The 24835-nt window shown below is 40.3% G+C and overlaps 2 protein-coding genes across 2 annotated transcripts; both read right to left on the bottom strand.

The window, feature by feature from the left end:
- Positions 1-577: 577 nt before the first annotated feature.
- hif1an (hypoxia inducible factor 1 subunit alpha inhibitor) lies at positions 578-11655 on the bottom strand. Its single transcript, XM_030771016.1, has 8 exons — positions 11207-11655; positions 4852-5102; positions 4123-4271; positions 3798-3943; positions 3474-3580; positions 2031-2094; positions 1780-1890; positions 578-824 (listed from the first exon to the last, which is right to left on the bottom strand). The coding sequence occupies exons 1-8, from the start codon at positions 11381-11383 to the stop codon at positions 768-770; spliced, it is 1062 nt and encodes a 353-aa protein (XP_030626876.1). The 5' UTR covers positions 11384-11655; the 3' UTR covers positions 578-767.
- A 5974-nt stretch (positions 11656-17629) lies between these two features.
- wnt8b (wingless-type MMTV integration site family, member 8b) lies at positions 17630-23027 on the bottom strand. Its single transcript, XM_030771644.1, has 6 exons — positions 22957-23027; positions 22224-22257; positions 21219-21357; positions 19853-19978; positions 19481-19623; positions 17630-18193 (listed from the first exon to the last, which is right to left on the bottom strand). The coding sequence occupies exons 1-6, from the start codon at positions 23025-23027 to the stop codon at positions 17630-17632; spliced, it is 1077 nt and encodes a 358-aa protein (XP_030627504.1).
- Between the last annotated feature and the right edge of the window lie 1808 nt (positions 23028-24835).

The following is a 24835-nucleotide window of genomic DNA, read 5'->3' as shown; positions in this document are numbered from 1 at the left end:
TATCAAAGTTTTAATCAACAGGCCAGCTAGAACAGAATAAAATATTCCTTCAGTGTTTTTAAAACACAATCTTTTTTTCTTTTTTTTGTTGCTGATCATTCCCATAATTACATCACTAACTTCTTAATACAAAACCCTTTGCCTGAAACCATAAAGTATCCACATATCAAATCCAAAACTCAAATAGCCATCGTCAACACAATCTGCAGAAACACAACGATGTCCACTTCAGCAAAAAAGGTACTAGATGTAGTGCCAACAGAGAAACTCTTCTGTAGGAGCTAACTGATTTGGAGAGTGGCTTTGAGAGAACTCCGCTGTGGTAGGTATGGTTCAGACGTTCAAACCAGTTCTTACAGTGGCTTTCTAATACTTTTAATGCTTTCCACAGGGTCTGTTCAGCACTGATAGAGAAGACTGACTGAACGAGGGTGAAACACTGTTTTGTTATCCAGTGGCGTCCTTCTCATCTGACCACAGGGCTGTTGGAAACAATGTTTTTCAGATCAAAGATCAAAGCAGACTGAAGGACACACCCCTTGTTGTTTGTCTGTTTGTTTGTTTCATTCAGGTTTTTTTTTTTCCTTGTTTTTTTTTTTGTTTTTTTCAAGTGCTCAAACACTGCCATGCACCAGTAATTCCGCAGTCCTAATGTACACACACACACACACACACACACACACTCACTCACTCCATCTCATGACACCACACACACACAGAAGCTCCTCCAAAGCAGCACTCTAGAGGCAGTCCGTTTGACGGGGCCCCTAACTCAGGCCCTGGTCGTATCGGCCCTTGATCATCATGTTCAGTAAGGGGCCGACCTGTCAGAAAAGAACAAACACCATCTGTGTTAAGAGACACATGTCCACCGTAAAAACAAACCCATTTTCAGATCCCTCCGAAGGCTACAGCAACTCTGTCAATTCCCCAAAATAAACCGATCAATTAAATCGGCATCAAGGTCATGCATTCACATTAAAGATTTCTCAAGCCCAAATTATGTCGTCCTCGTTTTCCTAAAGTGACCCTTTGCCCATTTTTTTTAAAAATTCTTATTATACCATTAGAAGGGCTTCTTTAGCCAATAAACAGAGTAATCTCTTATTTCCTTTCGGGCGATTTTCCAGGAGGAGATAGGGACGACATTACAGTGATTTTTCTCAGTGGAGCCTGGTTTGTTTTGTCATCATGCGCTTCAGCCAATCTTAGATGGTGGTACCAGTTTCACTCTACAGACTGTTCCTTAACAAAGAGATTGTGATCTTTTCTTTCTTTCCCTCCTTTTCTTTTTCTTTTTTAAACTTGGACAGACACTTCTGCAAACTCCCAGTAGACGGATGTTATGGAAGCACTCATTATGCCTAAGGAACCCACTAATTTCACTGAGCTTTAAATCACTTTGTTCTTCACTGGGTGGAGAAAAAAAATCTGACCAATCCCTTTCCAGAACAGGTAAAGCCAAGTGGCCAGTACCTGTGAGGTTATCGAAACACTGCCCATAAACAAAAAGATCGTACTCCAACTGAAACAGGTAAAACTGACAAAGCTTCTGAAATCACGTAAACGGCCATCGAACCGTCACACCAGAATCCTCCATCGGATCCAGCCTCGGACCTGCTCATCCATAAATACTCCCGTAACTAGGCTGATGTATAAGGTCAAAAAAAAAAAAAAACCCTGCAGAGGGTATTTCTTTTCACACACCGTTCTTGCGAGTGGACCTAATTATAGCCGAGCTTGTTACACGCTGAATGTTCCACTTTTACTGAACATTACCTCATGTGGATCCCCCAAGGCCTCTCCCAACATCTTCTCGATATTTCTCATAATAGCCACCTTCTGATGAGCTTTCAGTGGGTACTCTATCCTCCGTGGAGTGGGAGCGCCCTGGAGGGGGGAAAAAAAAGACAATCATTTCAGATGTACTTCAGTGAAGCTGTCAAAGAAAGGATGTACACTGCAATTTAAAGAAGTAAAAAAAAAAAAAAAAAGAAAAAAACTGTTTGACTGACACTGTCGCGTTGTACCTTGTACCAAAAATTGACCGTGATTGTCACCCCACCGTTTAACAGAGACTCAATGTGATGCCACCTGCGTAGTCAACGAGAAACAAAAACGAAACGATTACTGTTTTACAAAAATGTATCCTCGCAAGCTTCCAAACATCACATCAGTTTTCTAACCGTCATTGAACTGGCTACAATAAGAAAAGTCCGTCTGCACTGCTATTAAAAGAAAGCATTAGAGTGAACTACGACACGAGAGGCAACGCGTGGGCAGAGGAGAAGCAGTGCATAGTCCAGCAGGCGTCATGTGGGCAGTGTGGCATTACACGGCTGGCTGAAGCCGTTTTGCCCTCCACTGACTGTGGCAGCGCAGAGTTGGAAGAGCAGGCTGTCAGGACAGAATCGCTCCGACAGAGAGTCAGGGAGCCATGCAAACGGACAGCCTGAGTCTACGAAACACAGTCAGGGCTGTGGGTGTCAGCTACAGGCTACAGGCTAGACCTTCTCTTATTCACTCTTCTTACAGAGCACTGCTGACAGGCAGTTAGTAAGCAGATCTGTACGTTAACAGTACAATAATCTGACATTAAAATAATCTTACCAGTACATTAGTCTGACATTAAAAATAATCTTACCAGTACAATAATCTGACATTAAAAATAATCTTACCAGTACAATAATCTGACATTTAAAATAATCTTACCAGTACATTAATCTGACATTAAAAATAATTTTACCAGTACAATAATCTGACATTAAAAATAATCTTACAAGTACAATAATCTGACATTAAAAATAGTCTTACCAGTACAATAATCTGACATTAAAAATAATCTTACCAGTACATTAATCTGACATTAAACATAATCTTACTAGTACATTAGTCTGACATTAAAAATAATCTTACCAGTACAATAATCTGACATTAAAAATAATCTTACCAGTACATTAATCTGACATTTAAAATAATCTTATCAGTACAATAATCTGACATTAAAAATAATCTTACCAGTACAATAATCTGACATTGAAAATAATCTTACCAGTACATTAATCTGACATTAAAAATAATCTGACATTAAAAATAATCTTACCAGTACATTAATCTGACATTAAAAATAATCTTACCAGTACAATAATCTGACATTAAAATAATCTTACCAGTACATTAATCTGACATTTAAAATAATCTTATAAATACAATAATCTGACATTAAAAATAATCTTACCAGTACAATAATCTGACATTAAAAATAATTTTACCAGTACAATAATCTGACATTAAAATAATCTTACCAGTACATTAATCTGACATTAAAAATAATCTTACCAGTACATTAATCTGACATTAAAAATAATCTTACCAGTACAATAATCTGACATTTAAAATAATCTTACCAGTACATTAATCTGACATTAAAATAATCTTACCAGTACAATAATCTGACATTAAAATAATCTTACCAGTACATTGGGATGTAAAGAACATCTCCAGGCCCCACCACGGCCTCATATCCAAAAACATTTTTAAAATTGGGAAACTTTTCATAGTCAGGATTCTCAAAGTCCACCTGCATTAAAGCCAACCAAAAACAAAAATCTGTTTAATATGATGAATTCACAATAATCATATCTACTCAAACACAATTTAAGATCACATGCACATACATCTTCAATATCATACTCCTCAATGCTTCTATTAGAAAAGCAATAACAATGACCCTTACACTAATTACAGTAAATCACGTGATACAGCACTGGGATTTCTCTCCCCCACAAATGTCCTACCTGGCTCTGCCTGTCACAGGGATGGTGGACAGGGTAAGGGTAGAGACACTCAAACTGCTCAGGGGGAAACAAGATACAGCGTTTGTAACCTTTGATTTGGGCAAAGAAATTCTGCTGCTCGTCGTAATGTGCTGGCGTCACGTTTCCTATTAAAAATGAGAGAGAGACAAAATATATACATACATATATATACATATATATATACATATAAACATAAGTCAGAGAGGCAATCTACAAACAAACATGTTATCACGTTAAAACAGTTTATTGACTATCAGCAGTTACAGATGTAAACAGACTGGAATCTGGGCGCATGCTGGTATACCTTCCATGCCTATGAGTAGCAGGTTTGACGTTAGCTGTCCCCAGTTTCGCTTGGCCTGCTGCTTGTTAATCCAGTTCCAGTTGAAACCCAGGAAATCGACGACAATTTTCCGTCCCACCGTGTCGTTGAGGGTTTGCTGCAGGTACACTCTATAACCATACAGATAACACGACCGTTCAAAAGTCTTAGAGCATATCCTGAACTCATGACCTAGTAACAGTTTTCATAATGATATTTATTGTCATATCATCTAAAACAGTTAACCAGACAAATAACAACCCTGACAAAAGCTAAAGTGTGAATGAAACCTGAGACCTAAGAGGTCAGATCAATGTGCTGACGTCAGGACGTGATGTCATATCTCTGACCAATTTTCATTCACCAATTAAATTTCATACATCCTAACACTTTCCATCACATCTTTACTGACAAAAAGCACTGGCAGGATTTTGATCTTGGATTACTTAGCAATGGAGTCCATGCCTAAGGTTCACCCAGATGGCTCAAAATGACATTTAAAATGCTTTTCCGTTCAATCAATACAGGTGGCAAACTGTGCATACAGTTTTCACATCAAGAGATTCTTTGCTATGTAATCATGAAAATGCTAAACATAAAGAACTTGTACTCAGAAAAAAAACAGAGATAAGTGCATAATTAAAAAAAAAAAAAAAAAACGGAAAAAAAAGAGATAAGTGCATAATTTAAAAAAAAAAGCGTGTTGGCTACCTCTCATCTCCGCCCTTTTCTTCTGTTTGACGCATTTTCTCCACAAATTCTGAAAATTTCATCTCCACTCGACGAGACTTGGGCACAAAGTTCTCAAAGTTTGCCATTTTTTTCTCGTCGTAGTAAAGGAACTTGTGGTTTTCAGCGATGTAAACCGAGAAGTCTCCATTCCCAATGTTCTCCTGCAAATAGCTAATGTCCCATTTAAGAGCCGGGTAGACCAGGTTGGTGTCAGTTAGGACGACTGGTTCCTGAAAACAACAAGTTTCTAGAATTACTGCACATGAACAAACTCTTGAAGAGGAGACACACCCTGCTCAGAAGTATTCAACACGCGTGAACTTCTTTCACACCTTAAGTCATGTTGTCCCACTCATAATCAAATACTTATTACATCACATTTGTCTTTGACGCTTTTTCCACCCCAATCTCTTCATTTAGAATACAAAACCATAATGTCCTCTTTAACTACATCATCCCACTGTTATGACAGACAGCGGCCCAATGGCCAGGTTTGCCTATGTTTATCAAATGTGTTTATTTAATAAATATAGCTTTTGCTTTGTTTTGTTTTGTTTTTAAACAGACCATCATTCTATAACCAGGTAGCTACCATCTACAAGCAACAGCAAAACATATTTCTAAACATATACACCTATAGCATAACTCTGTCCACCATGTTTTACTGAAGACTCTCTTGGATTGATTCACCATGAGGCCCTAATAGAATAAAACTTCAACCATTTTAGAATGAACACTAACGTGAACTATTCATAAGTGCATTACACTGTCGCTCTGTTTGGGTCTGTCCCTTTTTCTTTCTTCTTTTTTTTAAAGATATTTTAGTTATATTTGATTTTCGCACTGTCGGGTGGAGGTTTTCCAATCAGACTGAGTGTATTAATGTTTTAATGGTACTCATTAGGCATCCAGTGCCCTTAAAGAGTTTCAGCATCAGATTTGAAATCCAACAGCACCACTGTTTTGTCATGGTGAGATAAAACACAACAGCAACAAGACACTGCTTCTCACTTGAATCTGAGCAAGGTTCTGCTCTTAAACAGTCCTTGGACATAGAACTTGCATGCTCCCAAGCTGCATCCACAGTCCCACACTGGTGAACAAAGATACACATGACTTGCCTGCAAGTTTGAGCATGGCTGATAAAAAAAAAAATAATTCATTAAAAAAAAACATTCCATTATGTGTGCTACTTTGCAGAATAGGCGAAAATCTATATGTCAGAGTAGCACATTTGTGAAAAAGTTGTGCAGTTCTGAGAGCACTATAAACAACCTTGCAAGAAAGCAAACTAAAAAAGAGACACATACAGACAGCCTGACAAAGTGACCGTGTGTGACAGAGAGGGAGTAGGACTATGTCAGAGAGTGTACGTGCATGCATGTGTGTGTGTGTGTGTGTGTGTCATAGAGCATGTGAGGTCTTTTCATATGTTACATACTGAAGTGTATTTCACAAAAGACTTGAAATTAAAACTCAGCAATGAGTGAATTTCGTTTTAGTCCTAAACAACCATCTCAATCTATGTGTATTACACTTCACTTTCACTGAGATGGAGGTAGAGCAAGTGACAATAAAACACTCAGCGCAACTAGCAACTGTACCAAAAACACAATCGTCAGAATACCTGGACCAGCATCCATCACAAAAAAAAAACAAAACCCTGAATTAATGAACTTCACACCACATAAGAGACCACTCTCCAAGTACTCTTTTTGACTCCAAGAACTCTTGTGTAACAGCTCCCGTCTGAAGTCTGGAGCAGAGCAGATCAAATGCATCGTCTGAACCTTAATAATACATGAGGTAAGAGATCGGAACAATCACCTGTCCAGACAGCACACTGTAACATTAGCCCTCCTGGTCTGCCAAAGCAAAAACGTCTGAATACCTGAACGAATAGAGTTGTAGGTTTTGCCAGCTGAAAACCATGCGTTCTTCAGCATGGAGACAATTAAGCCTGTGGAAAACTAATCAAAAATAATTAGAGGATGTTCTAATTTAAAAGAAAAACTGATAAATACCGACAGGCTATTCCAGAGCGACGGAGCAGAGGGGAAGTCAACTGGTCGTTTTGAGGCTTTGAGGGACTCACAGAACCGACACTAGATGTAAATGTATGAAATCCAGAGACATTTTAAGATGACATGCACTAAGTTAAGGCTAGATTAACAGGTTATACATCACATTTATCCAAAGTTTGAATACTGGGTTTAAATCTACATATTAGTTATGATCTGTGCCTGTTTAATGCAAATGTCAGGTAAATTTTCGTATATGAAAAAAATGCTTAAAATTGTATGTTAACCTGTAATAGTTTGTGACAGTTTCTATAAACTGTCAATGAACTGAGAGACTCCAAAAATGGTATCAGCCATCTGGTATCAAACCGAAATAATCTGGTATCGATTTGGCCCTCTTCAAGTTTTTAGAGTAAACATATCTGTGTGATTAAGATGCCACGCTTCACAGTGCTTGTCTTAAGATGCTACACTTCACAGTGCGCGTCAGAGCAGAGGCTCTTCTGAGAAAGAGCTATCTGTAGCAGTCTGTGACAGAACTACAAGGAATTACAGACATTTAAAAGGTGTTTGACGTTCACAGGAGCATGGTAAAGGCTGCAGTCACACTATCACCTGCAAATGTATGGCAAACGAAATTCTAAAAAGCAGTCTCTCTCCCGAACACATTTTAAAGAGAGTGAGAGAATGCTTTCTGTGTGAATGACGCTCCTATACTTAACGTACCTTCTGTGCTTCTTACAACATGATATCTTCCTCTCAATGAAAATCTCGCTTTCTAAGCATCACGGGCGAACTTGAGCACATAACAACATGCAGGTAACTGTAAAAACCTTAGTTTTACAATTCATGTGTCCTTTACCATTCATCTCACAAGTAACTCAAAAAGCCGGTACTGTTTATTACCATCCATTGTGCATGGATGTTGTGCTTTGCCTACAGATTTAAACCGCATTAAACCGCATACTGTGTCTGTCTCAGCTCTCAGACTGGACTCTCCACCTAACCTGGACTGTCATTTCTTCACCCTGAGGCAGAAACACAGTGGATTACTCCACATCAATGACTAGCAGTCTGCTCTGGCTCCTACGCACATGTGCAACAGCCAAGCTCATTTGCACTTAAACTGAGGTGTACTATCGGTTGCCATTGACTGCTTACAGCAACAACAACAACAAAAAAATTCTTAACAAGGCTGTTGCTCCCATTCTTAATCTTACTAAAATGGACACAACCCTATTAAAGACTAAATCAAGGATGGATGAGCACACACAGCTGCAGAGTGAGAGCAACCTAAGAAATGGAAAGCATTCAGAACCTCTCAGATTCTTCCTGTAGCCGACTGCCCATTAAAGTGGAGTCACCTGACAAGAAGCGTCCGGGTCGGTGAAGTGACCCGGATCCTAACGACCACCTTGACGCAGACTTCCGTGAATGAGATGAGAGAGAAAGAGAGAGAGAGAGAGAGAGAGAGAATATATAAGACTATAGCTGATGGCAACCCAACACTGTCTATATACCACCATACATATCACGATATATACCTGTGACAGCATCGCGCCACAGGGATGGGGATGAAAGACCACAGAACGTATCAATGTCCAAAAGTCTTTAGATTGAGACAAAGATTAATCTTCCAATATAACAACTAAAAGATTACACACATAGTAGCAACAGAGCAGTTCGGAGCAACATTGATCTGAAAGTCCATGAGCCGCTTGACTAAAACTCAGGATCGAACACCATTAACAGTTTTAGGGAAGGTTTGAATATCACTCTTCACCAACGCGATCCATCCAACGAAACACAACTCAAAAATCTTGGAAGGTTATGTAAAAGAAGGCAGAAATCCCCAAAGTATACACAAAGCACTGACACAGGGAATATATGAGACATTTCGAATTTACATGCTTTCTCTGCATATTTCATCACACAGTAAAAACTCTCGCAAAGCTCCCACTCAAGTACATTCATTTCAGGGCATCAAAACTGCTGGAGACAACAAAACCCATGAAAAGTGAATATCTGCTTAAGACACTCCAGAAGACTTGGAATGCTGGCTTTTGGTGTACACTAAAAAAAAAGCATGTATCTAAGAAAAGGTTTAAAAAAGAGAGAGAGAGGTTTTGCTGTTGTGCAAATCAGTGGTTAGCTATTGCTTTCTTTTTTGTCTACAACGTCTTGTGAAATTGACCAGAGACCTTACATCACAGCAATAACTAGTTCACTTTCCAGTTTCTGTAAATGACATCTTCCAGAGAGGTCAAAAATACATTACGTTATGATGATTATAATGTTTATGTGATACATAAGCTAGACCTCAAGACTGCCAACAGCATCAGAAAAAATGGGCGTGGTGAACTAGTCAAGAACTTAAAAACTCCATATGCCATAAATAATGTATAAAGGCTATAAGCTGAATTCCCCGCTCTTAACAACAAAGCCATTGTTCACGTTCTCCGACAAACGTCTGTTCTTTGCCCAGCACAGCTTTGTGCATACGCTTTGAGACGAGTTGATTGTAAAAAAGCGCTTAACAAATAAAGTTGAACATATACTAGATTTTATAGTGTAAGAGTTTTGTAACGTTCACTAACTACGGAGAAAATGTAGCGATTTATTTTTCACACAACTGTCTGTTTATAACACTGAACGGTTGACAGTTTTCATAAGAAATTAATTTTCTGTATATGCTATTTTAAAGAAAATGGTCAAAGTAAACAACACGGTGTAAAATGCAGTCTATTAAAGGTATTTGTTTAGTACGGGTCTGTTAATATGGTCGTTAGTATTTCAGCTTTGTCCTCTCAGTTTGACAGAGCACAACTTTGATTAAGAGCGAAATTTTGCATGAAAACCGAATGAGACGGCTTCGCTACAGGACTTCTTGACAGTACAAATGTGTTTGTACAGTGTCAATCATTCATTTGCCATGAATAGCTGCATTATTTGGCAGAGAGCGACACTGTCTTTGCTTCTGGAAAAAAAAAAGAGCGAGAGAGAGAGAGAGAAGTGCTACGTGACTGAAGGAACGTACGCTCTCGTACTGTAGCACGTGGGCGACCTGTACGCCCCACTGCAACTGCAGTCTGCGCCTGTACTGCCGCTTCTTCCAACGAAAACCCCGTTAGCGAGACGGAAGCGATGCAACAGAAAACAACAGAAAGCGAAGGACGTATATATTGTGAATCATTCTGTACGTGCTCGAACTGAATGACAAGCGAACAAGATGTACAAATGTGATCATGTTAGTGTTTGAATTGTGCATATGCTTCAAACAGCTTTAATTATACACTTATACAAAAGACGTATATTCACGCTGTAAATCACAACATCAAGTTAAAAACCAGTGAGAAATAAAAACGAATTCAGTACTTTGCACAACATGCTAAACAATAAAATATTTCATAAGCATGACTCCACCCAAAGTAACGTTAACCAAACAAATATTTGTGCCGTCGTCGTAAAAAAAGAAAATACAAATGTTTGTCGGTTAAATCCTCAACTTTGAAGCGGCTAACGCACAGTTTCAAATACCTTGCACCCGACTTGACACAAACCGAAAGCATGGATGCACAATGCTTGACGAGTGAGTTTAGACCAGACAGGGCGAGGGTTTCACTCGGACACTTCGTTAGCAAACCACAGTCAATTATTCCTGATTTTCAATCCATTAATACACCGGTGGCTGTCTTTCTAATGAGCCCCACGCTTTCCCCGACACCCAGTCAGTTTCAATCCCTCAAAACATCTTGGCCATGTGTAGATGAGTAAGCGATGTTTACATTTGCTAGCTTAGCCACCACTCTGAAAAAGATTCAGTTTCTCCCCCAGTAACAGAATGATATTTACGGTAATATTGAAACATGATCATAACCTGAGCTAGTGTGTTTATGTGATGCACAAACAATTTCAGCTTTATAGGCAACTAGTGAACTGGTGTGATTTACTTGGATGTTTGAAGCAGTTCTTAGCACTTGTAACGTTAACATATGTATTCAGCTACATTTAACACTGTATACAGATTATATTTAAAAAGTAACCTCTATGTTTCAGTTATCATGGTGGGTAACATGTGTTTAATTGATTAAACTCAGACTGACTAAAAACATCACTATAGACTAGCAGGCAGATCAGCTTTCGTTATCTTGGCGTTCCCTGCCTGCCCTGGCAGTTTTGCCGCAACTGGTAAACTGTCTGGCCGCCGTTAGGTTACTGTGTTGAGATGCAAAATAACTGGCAAGCCATCTGAGTTAGTCTGCGAACTGCATAATGTAGCTAAAGTGAGGTAAAGTGAAGTATAGTGAATGTACCTCATTGTTGATTAGCATCTCAGCGCGGGGGTCTGTATGTGAGAGCCGTGGAATAGCTCTGGTTTGGAAGGGATACTTTCGGAGCTGAGCGTCAGTCCAACCCGCGCTATGGACATCAGAAAAGGCAGCTGCACCCTTAGCTGTAGAATCACTTTCAACCACTGTAGCCGCTGCCATGTCCTTGTTAAAAGACTGTCTTCGATGCCGGAAAGATGTGTTTTGCCGGGGTTGAAGTAACTCCTGATTAATGGCCGGGAAGTCTGTAGACCAGGACACTCACATTAGCCAACAATCTTATGCCTTGCTACTCCATAAAAAACTTCTTTTGACACCTAAGCCTTATGTCATCTACAGTGATTCAGCCTGGTCCTGCCTCGCTTACAAGCGTAGACTTCTTAACAACGGCGCTTCCTCTTGCTAATAGCAAACTTGCTTCCTCCCCCCTAAATAAAATGTGTAAACATAACCACCACCACAGCAAGAAGACGAGCCAAGCGAAATGAAATTGCCAAGAGAAAACGCATCCAAAATTGGCGTTGTTCATTTGGTCTCTGAAAATTACAACAGCGACATCTACAGGGCAGTAGGACTAACCTACTCGGAGAAAGCGCAGTTTTAATCCAAGTCGACATGTTTCATGTTTTAGAATGTTTTAAGTGGTAGAATATCGAGGAGCATAGGTAATACTGCTATTTTTCCTCTTATTGGTTTCGTGTTTAAATATTGTAAACTGATCTGAGGCTAGACAAGCGTCCCTTTAAAGTGCTATTGGTCCATGGGTAGAGTGACTAAAGCTATTTTTGAAGCAATTTTCTTATTCAATAACATATATGCTATAAATATTTAACATCGTATTATCTTCAGTTTAATTGGTATTATGCTACACTTCTCCCACAGACACTGTGCTCAGATAATAGACCACCTGACTGCATTAATATTTCCATTGCAAAAAAAAAAAAAAATGGCTAGACCTGGATTAGAGTTGAACTTTTGACCTCACCTCAGCCGATTTAGATGAACGCTCTGAATCTCAGTGATGCTAATTTTAATGTATCTCGTCGAGCTGCTACATCAGGAAAAGCAGCCCCGGACTTCCCGTTTGAGTTTATCAAGGTCCTTCTTCAACTTTTAGGTTTTGCTTCAGTGTGTTGTGTATAAGGCTGAATTCTCATTGAATCACGCTGCCTTAGTCCGTCTTCTCTCAGTCACAAAGAGATCAGATCTTGGAGAAGAATTACTGAGTGTCTTTTTTTATGTTCATTGTTGGTCCATCTGGTAAAAGGTCAATCACTTTTTTATATTTTAACTGACCTTTAGGATACAGCAGTGCACCTGCATTTACTGACTCACACTCTTTTGTGATTGTAGGTGAAAGGTTTGGGTTGGGGTGAGAGTGGTTCGTTAAGTAGAATGAGTAAAACCATAAGATCTATTCTGAACCCTTGCCCTAACTGGAACCTATTCCTCACTTCACTTTTAATTAAGATCCATCTGCTGTTGGGACAGATCTGCCAGCACAAAATCACTCCTCATCTTAATCTTTTCACGTGTGCAAAATACCCCCTAAGATTAAGCTATGCTGCAGTCACCAGCAGATGGAACTATAGATCTGCAGCAGATGGAACAGAAGAGAGGTTACACAACTTCTGCTCAAACATCTGTTCAAAAGGGGAAAACAATACTCACAATTTCAGTTTGAAATTTTAGGATGATCTACTGCATGTCTTCTTCTTTGTTTTGTTTTGTTTTGTTTTGTTGTGTTTTGTGTCTTTTCTTTTCTCTCTTTTTTTTTTTCTTTTTACTTTACTTGTTGTGTGGGCAAGATTTTTTTTCAAGATAAATTATCTGACCATAAACAGTGTAATCTCAAAACCGCTTTGTCACAAGTTCCCTCTTATTTATCAGGGTGGGAAAACTACATTTTCACATGTACATTTGTAAAAATGGCCATCAAAATTCAGTGCTAATGCCATTTGACCCTGCAGTACTGAAATACTTGTGAACTTCAAAATTGTAGGGTGTAGATAGCTACATTCATATATGAGTAAGCTTTTTTTAGGCATGAGATTGACCCACAGTGAACTATTGGGACTTTTAAGATCATTTCTCTGCACACAAGTTGAGTTTTCTCAAAAATGGCCATACACCAGATTCGTGGCCATTTGGCATATGTGTTTATGGAGTGTGTACTCTATCACTGGTACATGGCTTAAAGCTTAAAGGCAATTTTTATTGTAAAATAATTTAAATAGTTTCAAGCAAGTTTCAGCAGAGGTCGCAGGGAAGTTAATCAAACTTGTTGTGAACAACACCTCCTGGAATTCATGTGATCACACTCCTCCTGTTGTCTGGCTGATTCCCATGCAGCTATCAGGTGCTTTGTAAAGACAATGTAGTCAGAGTCTTGCTTTTCTTGATGAAAATGCTTTTAGAATCTGAGAATATGTATGAATCTCAGGAAGTCAGGGTTACATCCGATACACTGTCTTCAAAAATCAAGTCGCTTTGAGAGGACAGCTAAATTTTAAGTAACCTGTTCTCATAGTCAAAGGCTGAACCATAGACAACTCAAAGGCTGAAGTATAGCACCAGGTTCCTGCATAAGAAAACAGCGCTACCATAGTACAAATGGCACATTCTCCCACCCACCACTTTACATTCCCATCTATAATGACCCTGGTCCCCTCTTGGTGTTGTGTGTCCAGAGCTTCTAAGCCTGAAATCCTATTAGTCAGGGTTTCTTAGAACCATTAAATGTAATTTTCCTATTCTCCTTGGATTGTATCATCGCGTCAATGAATCCCGGTACTTGTCCTGCACCACTATATCTTATATTTCAACTGGTAGGAGAGACAGGAATAAGAATTAACCACAACATACTCCTTTTTCGTATATTATCTGAATAAAGCAAACCTTTTCTCTTTGTCCACTGATTGGTATTAAGTCATTATGTGAACGCTAGTATTTTGAAAACAGTGCAAGTTATGTGTCATGCTGATTCTTTTATGTATCAACCCACAAATGAATCCATTTCATCTTTACCTTAATGGCGGCAGGTTCCATGAGATATCATGAGAATTTCTCAATGATGTTTTTAGTGCTTTTAAACGTTCGGGTAATAATTTATACACTGAGATGGCTAATGCGAAGAGAAAGATTCCCATGGTTTGTGGTGAGGCCGGAAATGCACGTTGACCCTCCGAGCTTCTAATCCAGCCCCCTTGCTTCGACGTGTCACCTCTCTCCCAGCCGCCTCAGCATCATGCCCCAGTGGAAATCAGTAGTGGCAAGGCCAATCTCCCAGTCATGACCCTGCTGTTATTTAGTTCCAGAAAAAAAAAAAAAAAAAAGGAAAACCCAGCAGTAGGGTTTTGAGGTCGAGTTAGTATCTGCACTAAGGTCTCAAATTCTGGACCCAGTCCTGGGTAAAAACAGTTCGTAGATGAATGTTGTTGTGATGACCTCGAAGACGTGGTTTTGAATGCTGACCAATCAGGAGTTCATCTAAATGCTTGAAGCTCCAAAATAACAAGCCTTCTAGAAAAAAGAAAAAAAAAATTGGCTCAGGCATGCAGACGGCCAAGACAGCATACTATCTTGGAAACCAATCGTTTAAGCCTTGTTCATGCTGGATCAGAATCATTACACTAATCTCAAATGTTCACCTGGCTTGAAATTTCGGAGAATATTCCAAGTGTACATTTATCTAAATCCCGCGTGAGAGACTTTCCATTCGATTCCAAACAATGAATAAAAAGATTATGAGAAAAAAAAATAAACTTGTGATGTGGTTTATGCCACCAAACAAATCAGTTAAGCTTACAATGCACTGAAGGACTTTATAACCTGGGTGAGACGTCTGGAGAAGCACCTTACCAGCTGTTGCCTCCTAGATTCCATATGTTACGTTATGAAGTTACAAAATGAACTTGGGGCTATTTTACATACAACAGGAGGGTGTCCGAAATCAGTTAGTTCTGTATCCATCTGATATCTGTTTCAGAGGAAGTTTTTGACTTAGATCTTTCGTTTTATGGGGAAGATGACGGTAAGATGCTTCCGAGGACCTTGCGGGAATGAAGTGCCCCCTCTCAACGGAGCTTTAATCTCCTTTACCAGACCACATTACATTTGGAGGGTCTGGGTTTTGTTGCCGTGTGCTACTGTAGGGTTGGCACTTTTGCAGGTGGGATGGTAGCCGGCAAGTAGTTGTTTATAAACCCCACTTGTTTTGGCACAATACTTGAACTAACTTCTATTCATCAAACAGTGTGAAACCATGCAAAGCCTTTTCCCAAAGTCCTTTTGAAGGCGACAGCCCATTGAAGGAGGAGGAGCGGGGGATTAGCTTCCTCAGCAGCAGCGCATTTCCGAGGGAGCTGATTAGCTCGCCATTCATTGTTAAATCGAGCAAAGGAAGGCCCTAGAGGGGTGAAAAGAGCCAAATAGGTGGGACCAGAATAAAACATCCACAGGAAGCCCAATACAGGCTACATGAAGTTTTCCCAACATTTTTTTCTTTTTCCTTACCCAAGATGGTAGCGTGAAAAAGAAGATTAGCATACAAAATTAGAGCCAAGATGATTTGAGGGGAGACTCGGTTCATGTTTTCCCTCTGTCTCGACAAAGTTAATTAAACCAGTATTAAACAGTAAAGAAACATCCAAGCTCCAAAGCATTGGGAGTGCTTTGAGGATTATTAAGATGTAAAAAAGAGGCGTTTGTAAAGGCGAAATTGAGAACGGCGTGAAGGAAGGAAGACTATGATGAAAACTTTTTTTCTCCTTTTGTTCCTCTGCCCCAGGGTCATTTGCTACTGTGAAGTGAACAATACATTAAGGATGAAGTTGTCTGTTCAGCAGACCATAAGTTATTCATATCCATAATGTCTTCATATCTGACAGATATCTAGTTTTTCATTACGTTCCGCTTGGTAGGATTATTTTATTTGCGCATATTCGGCAAGGGCGCTTTCAAGGTTAGAATCTGAAGAACAGCGTTTGAGAACCTATTCATCCTAAATCCTGAACCAACAGATTACAGACAGTTACAAATCCAAGAAATACTTACTTACCTGCTGCCTAAAGATAAGAAAAATCTGCAATGTGAAACAGAAATTAATCTCGTGGGGGGAAAAAAAATTTGTAAATTTTACATTTTTAATTATAAAAGTGTGATGCCAAACAAAGAAAAGAAAAGAAAACAGAAACTAGGACTTTAAAAAAAAGCACAACTAAGCCATATCAGAGCAATAAATTAACAATATACAAAGTGCTTCATTTTATTTACAATTAATTACAATTTTGAGGAAATATGGAGTCTGGGAATCTTCCAAATTGTCAGAATACTTCATGTTTTACTCTTATTGAGGATGCGGCAGTATCGAGTTTATATGTCTGTGGTGCCTTGTGGCACGTTGTACTGAAAATTACACTCAACCCAGTTTTCTTTCAGGGGAAATTCCCCCTAGTTGATATATGGACCCATTTTTACAGTTGCATCCTTGTAATTAACTTGTCAGCACAGACTTTTCTTCTGTACCCTCAGTGCACAAATATTCACCAAAGCTTTTTACTGTTTACATTTTGAATTAAAGTAATATCAACACGCGACTTTTGAACATGGACATAATAATAATGGTTCTGTGGCATATCTTAAAAATCAATCCCAAACAAATGACAACAGTATCACCATGATCATATATTCATAACATTCTCCTCTGGTAAGAAATACATCTGTGGGGTTTCTTTTTTTCTTGGTTTTTGGGAATTTTTGCTGTAGACACCACCGTCACGGTTAATGGGCCATTATGTAATCAAAGCAGTTGTGAGTGTGTTTTGGGTTGATGCGTTGAACATCCACTTGATATCAATCAACTGATGAATCATTGGCCAATCGCAGTCATCCAATCAAAAGGGCACAATTATGAAAATGAGGGGGGGCACAATGTCACCATTTCAAAGACATGTGTATTGATGACCTAACATATATGCTAACTTATGGGGGCATGCAATGTATTTTACAGTGCTATCTGAGAGAAGCACATAGTACAGAAAAACTTCAAAAGCACCCCCCCCCCCCCCAAAAAAAAAGAAAGCGTATTCTGAGGTACAGAAACATGTTTTAAATATGTGTTTACACCACCAGTCCTATGGAGTTCTAGTGTTTCCCTTGTTTCTTCTCTATACACAGTATACACTATTGGCGTCTGAAACATCTAAGGCTTAAATTACACATTCTCCAAAACCTTAGTGAGAATTTGACATCGTTCAGCATGCACTTGGATGATTTCCCCCAATCAGTTCTCTCAGTGGTAAATGAACCTTAACCTTTGAAGCAATGCAAGAGGAAGTGACATGTCATGGGAGAATGTTTTTGCGAGAAAGAGCTTTTTGCGGCCAGGTCTTCAGAAAAAAAAATTCCTTAGTGCTTCTTCTTCAGCCGAAGGTTCTTCCTGCGGCCAGTGCTCTCGTTCTTGGCTTGCTTACCTTTTTTCACGCAGTAGTACTTTGTGACAGTCTTGCGGCACTGCTCGCATTTAACGGCGCAGCACCAGTGGAACTTGCAGTTGCAGCTGGACACGGTCTCGGCCCTGCGTTCTTCCACGGCGAGGCCGCACTCGCTGCACAGACGCTTGCAGCTGCGCTTCTCCCACTTGTTCAGGTTCTTACCCTTCTTCAGGCACTCCCGACCCTCCGTGCCCGGCAGACCCAGAGTGCGGTTCTCCAGGCAGTAGTCCGGAGAGTCCTCCAGGTGCACCAGCTCTTTGCGGGAGATGGAACTGAAGGTCTCCGTGATGGCTCCCCGGCTGGCCGCGCTGTTGCCCGCGCCGCGTAGCAGGTCAACTTTCAGCGCCTTGTGGTACTTCTCCTTCAGGTAGTTGCCCACCTCTCTGAACTCGGGCAGCTGGAGCCAGCAGGTCTGGGTGGTGCAGCTGCCAGACACGCCGTGACACTTGCACGTCCTTTGCATGGTGCCTTTCACCGCCTAGTTTGAGAGAGCAGCTCACATTAAAACATGACAGACGTGTGCCGTTTTGTGCGCGTCACAGTTGAGGATATCCTTTTGCTGCTCTTTCGAGAGTTCAAGGTTTAGCGTTCTTGAGTTTGTTGGAAAATTTATTTTGAAATTTCGCCGCTTACTAAAGCAACACCCTGATTTTTGTGTTGGTGTATGTGGGCGAGTGTGTGCGTGCTGTCTGTAACAAGCTCTGAAATGAAGTGATTGTATCCTAACATCTATTCGACAAAAAGAAGAATTCATTTTGCAAAAGAAGAATAGGTTCAGAGTTCAGCTCTGGAATTTTTAAAAAAATCTTTTATGTTCTCACAACATTTCCTGACTTCAACCGAAACAAACATCTGTCGTCTGAAAAGAATCATTTCTTTTCTCTCTCCTAAAAAGGCATTTGCTCTGGACTAGGAGGCAGAATCAAGGTTTCACAGCGAGCTGAATTGTTCAGCTGAGGAAAAGGAGAGTATTTATTTAGCATGGTCATTGTCAACATGTTTTCTGCGATGAGAGGACCCAATGGCAAGTCCATTGAGGACTAAATGAAAAAGGATTCTTTCACAATTTTTTTCAGTTACAATGATGCTCCAGGTGCCATGTGGTGCTGACAAAACCTGCCGACGTGGCACTGGCGAGAAAAACAAAGACCGCTTCAGCTGTATGGTTGTGATCCCCATGGCTTTCTCAAGAGCTACAAAGACCGATATAAATGTAAGATCCTTATTGCAAGAATAAAACTAAACACTTATTTGGGAAGCAACAGAATACAGAACCTTTGCAATGTGTGGGACCCCCTAGGTCTTCTAATTAAGCTTGCACCACTGATCCCGAGAATCTTGAGTTGAGGTCTTGTCATAGAAGACATTCAGAGGCTGTAAATAGGCCCTTCTGGTACAGCGCACACACTGTTAAAGAGGAACGAGTGGCACCTTGCTTATAAGGCCATGAATGCAGCTCTTGGGTGGTATGCTATAGTCTGGAGTGGGGAAAAATTATTCAAAAGGCACTCTACATTCTACATTGTTGGTGGCCAAAGGAAATGCCCAAATCTCCCAAAAACTCCACCGTAGTGCCACAGAGATCCTAAAACGGTGAAGCCGCCCCCCCCCCCCTCACACAAACACACCTCTTCAGACACTCACTTCACCGCATTCGTTAACATTAAGGAGGACATAGAGTACCACCAACTCGTATCCAATAGTTTCTTACCGCATCCTGTCTAGAAACATCTACTTTCTCAGGTAATTTTAAGCGTATCGATACCTTGCGGCCGGCTTCGTTGTTGTGGAGGTTCATGGCGGCTCGAGCGTCCTGTCCGGTCTCAAGAGCGTCGACAAACTGTTTGGAGATGGCCTCCCCGAAACCCACGTTATCGCTGCAACCTCCCCACAGCCAGCCCTGGCCTCCTGCGAAACACACAACACAGCAGAGAAATGACCGACAGTAGTCTTCAAATCGGTGAAATTGACCCTGTGAGTTTAGGAACAGAAGGAGATACCCGATATGGCGTCTGTCTTGTCTGGCAAGTTATCTCTGACGGAACTGAAATAATAGTGATAACTGAGATAACTGTTGTACTGTTGTACTGAGATTCTTCTGTTTGCGTTCATGCGTTCTGCCGGTTTCTCTGCTCACCTCTTTGGCCATTCCTGCTGTCATCACAGCCACAGTTGTCAAAGTCGCCGAGGCTGCAGTTTCTCGTCAGAGTGTACATGACTCCCGCAGAGCTGATCGCGTGGACAAACGCTGTCTCTCTGTTTGCTGTGGGGGAAACAAAAAAAACGTCTAGTAATGTACTTACCACAGCAAAACCTCTGACATCATACACGTATATGCATCCAGTCAGGTTTTGGGGGCATCCTTTTCCAGCTGTTCTTATAAACAGGTGTTTTGTGACCTCTTACCACATTTTTTTTTTTTTTTAAGCAAGTTCACCCAGGATTGTATAGTTATTATCCTTTTGATAGGTTTATGTAGTAAATAAGCAATGGAAATCTCTGAGCTGTAATGTTGTAACACTTTGAAATTAATTGCACTAATGGGAATAACGCGTACGTGCGCATGAGTGTATTATGACAATTTGTCCACACGTCATTTGGTCCAAACAATTTGTTCACCACTTTTCTCCCTCATGGAAGAGATAGAGTGAATCTGGTGGAGTGGGGGAGGGGGGGGTTCTGTGTGTGTGTGTGTGTGTGTGTGTGTGTGTGTGTGTGTTGTCTCTTTTCAGATGATGCTGTTGTTTCACTGCATGGTTCGTGTGACTGTCAACACTCAACTCCTTGAGGCAGGCAGCATGGAGACTGGATGATGATGATGATACGCAGGGAGCTGAAGGAGAGGAACACAGCTGGCGCACTCTCTCAATTAGGCCGGGGTCGCCACTGAACTGTGACAGGTTCTCTCTTTGGCACTTGAGGAATGCCCTGTGAAAGGAGCCTTAGGCAACCCTTTGACCCACACCTTTCTCCTCAGAGAAGGCGTCCATTTCATTCTCTCTCTCTCTCTCTCTCTCTCTCTCTCTCTCTCTTTCTTTCTCTCAACTGCTTCACAATATATCCTCTAGGTGTCTTTTCTGTTTGACTAATAACAGACTAGGTTTAATTGACTCGAGAATGCAGTGTTTTCAGAAATTGTAAACAGTGGGGGGAAACCCTCTCTCTGTGGTTTTTGAATGGGATTACTGTGTTTGCTTTGGGTTTGTGAAACTGTGACTGCTAGCTCCTTGAGTCTTGAGGTGCTGGCCACACACTGACTAAACAAACACAGTTTCATGTTGTGAGTCTACAGTATGAAGCAAAAACCCCATCTCTTCAAAATGTTTGTGACATTGCCACTCAAAATGCAAACGCCACTCACTGAGTTGAGGACATCAGACGTTAGAAGTCTTTGTTTAGCGGTGGTTCAAAAGTAAGGATAATCTCGGCTAATCAGATTTTGACCAGAATTGTCCTGACAGCTGAAGACACGTTAAAAAGAGGACCGGCAGTCCTTTTCTTACCGCTCCTGAGTCCACTGTGTGTGGAGAGCTGAAGAGCTCTTTCCGGACAGTTCCACCGGTCCCAGGCAAACTGGTACTTGCATTCTTCTATCCCACTCTGGGCTCCAGCAGCTACACTGCTAGAGTAGATCAGATAAGCCTGGAATAACACGACACCCCAACACATAAATTGACCATCAGGCACAAGAGACAAGCACAGAGTTTCACGTGTCTGTAATAATATCCAGAAGGTCGTAGTTCACATAAGCGGCCACATGCAAGACATACAATTCAAACTCTTTGTGAATTTTTTGTTTGTTCGTATTAAAAATGTAAATTTTCATGAAATGTGAAGAGCAAACCAGGGAGTAGGACAGGTGTTGAGAAGAGGCAGACAGATGCCGAAAAGCAAAATTTGGCATTTTAAAATGAACAAGCTTTTCATGTACTGAGTCTCAGTTTTTAGCTACTGAACTTCACAGACCGCTCAAGAGCGCCAGTCACAGAGCCGGTCCCACCAACTAAGCTAATCAATTCCACTCGGGTTTGGTATTAACTCGAGGTCTCTCCGCTCGTTGAAACTGTGAATGATACATGCTAATATGTCTCGAGTGGTCTCTGAGAGACTGAACTACACCCGCTTTCACAGGCGTCTGGCGTGATAGATACGACCACCCACCATAAAGCCCCCGTCCCTTACCATTCGGGACCAATTTTCACACTCAAAACGTAGCATTCTGAGTGGTATCAAACATGTTAAAGCTTGAGACTGAAACAGAGCTCTACTGACACTTGAGTTTACACTCTTGCGTCTGAAGATGAGTGCAGATATAACATATGAGTGACGTTTTCAGACATTACGCAGAAACATCACGGTCTGACTCTGGTCTTAGTACTGCGTTGAGATTACTCTAGCATTCCTTTATCCCTTGTTAAGACTGAGTCTTCACTGTGAACGCATGGGACGTTTTTGAGGTCTCTGTTAGATAAAGATCAGGGGAGAAGATCAGAAGAATGCTGGCTTACCTTTGGGCCAGTCATCAGGAAATTATTCACTGACCTGGAAGATAGAGAGGCCTATGAACTCAGAACAAGAGTGTTTTTTCTCACCCATCTCAGGAGGTATTACCTTTGATTCTGACATTCCTCAAATAAAGATTTACACGGTGTTCATACTGCTCAAACTGTGGTTATAGCACTGCTACAAGAACAATATTCTTCTTATGTTGAAATATCACTGATGCTAAAATGCAACATGAACTGTAATAAAAATGTGATGTGCTGTTTTAAAAAAACGTTTAAAACAGATACATAATCAGAGCCTCCATGAAAGGCTATTTTCATCTATTTTATTAGAAAGAGAGTACAGTACTTGAATACTGGATCTCTGATATTGTCACGAATGAACTGGACATTTTAAAGCTTACACACTTGCGCATAATTTATTCCTAAAAACAGTCGTAAAAAATCAGACACTTTTTTGCTAATAGTTAGAAGACTAACATGGTGTACAAAAGGTGAGAGATCTCTTAAAATCAAGTAAAATCTTCTAAAAAAAATCCATTTTGCATAATCTCATTTTAAATTTTTTGTAGTGTTACAGGCCTTAACAGTCGCCAGAAATGCGCCAGCATCGCACAAACAAATAGGCTATTTCGAGCAGGCTACAAAATGAATGCATTTACATACATTTCGAGTATAATATGGGACCTGCGCGTGTGTGTGTGCGTGTCAGAGCAAAATGAATACTGGAACTCACCAGCTGCAGCAAGACTTCATGTGAGTCATCAGAATGAAAATGTAATAATAAACCTCCAAATGCATGAACATCCTTAGAGAGAGAAATGCCACAGTTCTCCGCACCAAAAAAAGCCGAGTAGTCTGCAAGAAGACTATATACCTACATGCAGAACTCAAAGATTGGGGGTCTCATGTGTGAGCCGAGGGGGGTTCTGAAATGGAGCCGCTCTCGTCCCAACAAGAGATTATCTGCTTAATTAAAGATTTTCCCCTTCTTGCTCCTTCAGCCAATCAGAACTATTGTACCACAGAGAGACTGAAATGATCAAAAGGGCACCCTGGGATCCTCGAAGACAAATAGCTGGGAAGAGCTCACGGAGTGTTAACAGTTAGAGTAAATTAATATGAACTGGGAATGGGCTCACTGATCTCCTCAAGTTGTCCCCAGAAACTTCATTTACGCAACATCTTGAAAGGGTTTGATACAGAAGTGAACTGACTGATAATGGGCCTCGGGTTAGTGGAATTAGCTCATGAAACAAACAGTCGCTTAAATGTTATTTGGATACTGAGGAAAGGCATTTTGCCGTTAGGAATATGTCACTTACGCAACTACACAACGAGAATAAACGAGGCTTTATGATGGAGAATAATTTCACAGTGCCTTTGTAACAGTCTGCGAGTTGAATTTTAACAACATATAGCCTGCGCTTCAAAGATTAAATTTTTCAATTATTACTTGCTCGGGGTTTTCTTATTTAACCTTTTAGGCCTATATGTTGTTCCATTTACAACATGACGAAATGTTCTTACTGCGATACAACAGATTTACATAGCTCGTTTCACTGGAATGAAAAACACTGCAATTAAAAGATTCGTTATTAAAAACGACTTTTGTTCCATTGATGAATGTGTAGGCCCGTCTTTGAGACAACTGATACAGCTGTAGCCTGCGGTCATAGAAGTAACTTCAATAGAATGTGCTTTGGAGGAGTTATCCGATAAGTGTGACAAACTAAAAGCGAGAAAAGACAGAAAAGCTGAAAACGTGGAAGAGGAATATCTGAAAGTATACTTTTTTCTCTTTTCGCTTCCACAAAATGCCAAATAATTTTACCAAACAAATTTAATTCATTCAGCTTGATTGTCTGTAGTTACAGTTAAAATTAATTCCAAAAAAGAAAACATCTTATGGCGTCCACTAAGTTTTTTGTTTGTTTGTTTTTTTGTTTGTTTTACCAAAACATTTTAGTCCTCAGAAATGGATTAGGCCTACTATTAGACGAAATTTCTGATAAATCACTTGTATCACTGATGGGGGAGAAAACCTGAGTCAAGATAAAAACGAGGTAACGGGATCAATATAGATGAAAGGGCGAAGCCCTGATAAAACACTGTATTTGCATCTTTATCTTAATACCACTATTACCTAACTTTTCAACTCATGTCCGAGTGTTATTCACCGTCTTCACGCTCAATGTTCTCGTCTGACCTCTTTCGACCTGCGGGTCTCCGTTTCTTTGACGACCGCCTATCTTCTTGTGTGCAAATTAGGATTAGGATTAAGGGAAAGTTATTTGGGAGATTCCGTGGGATGTTTTTGGATTACACACTGGAAGGATTCACCGAAGGCGGTGTAACGAAAGACGCTTTAAACGCGACAGGCAACATTTAGAGTGCGTATTGCATTGTCCGCTTTGTATTTTGATCGTTTATCATTCAGACCTGTTAAAGATCTCTGAAAAAGACCTTTGAATTTATATGAGAGTGTATAATTCGCGTAGATCAAAACGTTTGTTCAAAATAGGCCTATGTCTTAACTGAGCTGTATCATCATATGTATGAACCACCTGTTCAACCTTAAAGCAAGATGCAGCATCACACGTCAATCTTACAGG

Source organism: Chanos chanos, chromosome 4 (genome assembly GCF_902362185.1).
Source record: "Chanos chanos chromosome 4, fChaCha1.1, whole genome shotgun sequence".
Taxonomy (NCBI): Eukaryota; Metazoa; Chordata; class Actinopteri; order Gonorynchiformes; family Chanidae; genus Chanos; species Chanos chanos.
The sequence above is the reverse complement of the archived record's forward strand: the minus strand, read 5'-3'. Positions and strand labels throughout refer to the sequence as shown.

Coding starts and splice junctions, on each gene's coding strand:
- hif1an (XM_030771016.1), bottom strand. CDS start 11,383: ATGGCAGCGGCTACAGTGGTTGAAAGTGATTCTACAGCTAAGGGTGCA. Junction 3,581..3,797: donor CCTGTGACAGGCAGAGCCAG/GTAGGACATTTG, acceptor GCTTTAATGCAG/GTGGACTTTGAGAATCCTGA. Junction 2,095..3,473: donor CTTTACATCCCAATGTACTG/GTAAGATTATTT, acceptor TTGACTACGCAG/GTGGCATCACATTGAGTCTC.
- wnt8b (XM_030771644.1), bottom strand. CDS start 23,027: ATGTTCATGCATTTGGAGGTTTATTATTACATTTTCATTCTGATGACT. Junction 22,258..22,956: donor ATGAAGTCTTGCTGCAGCTG/GTGAGTTCCAGT, acceptor TCTATCTTCCAG/GTCAGTGAATAATTTCCTGA. Junction 21,358..22,223: donor TCCTGATGACTGGCCCAAAG/GTAAGCCAGCAT, acceptor GTGTTATTCCAG/GCTTATCTGATCTACTCTAG.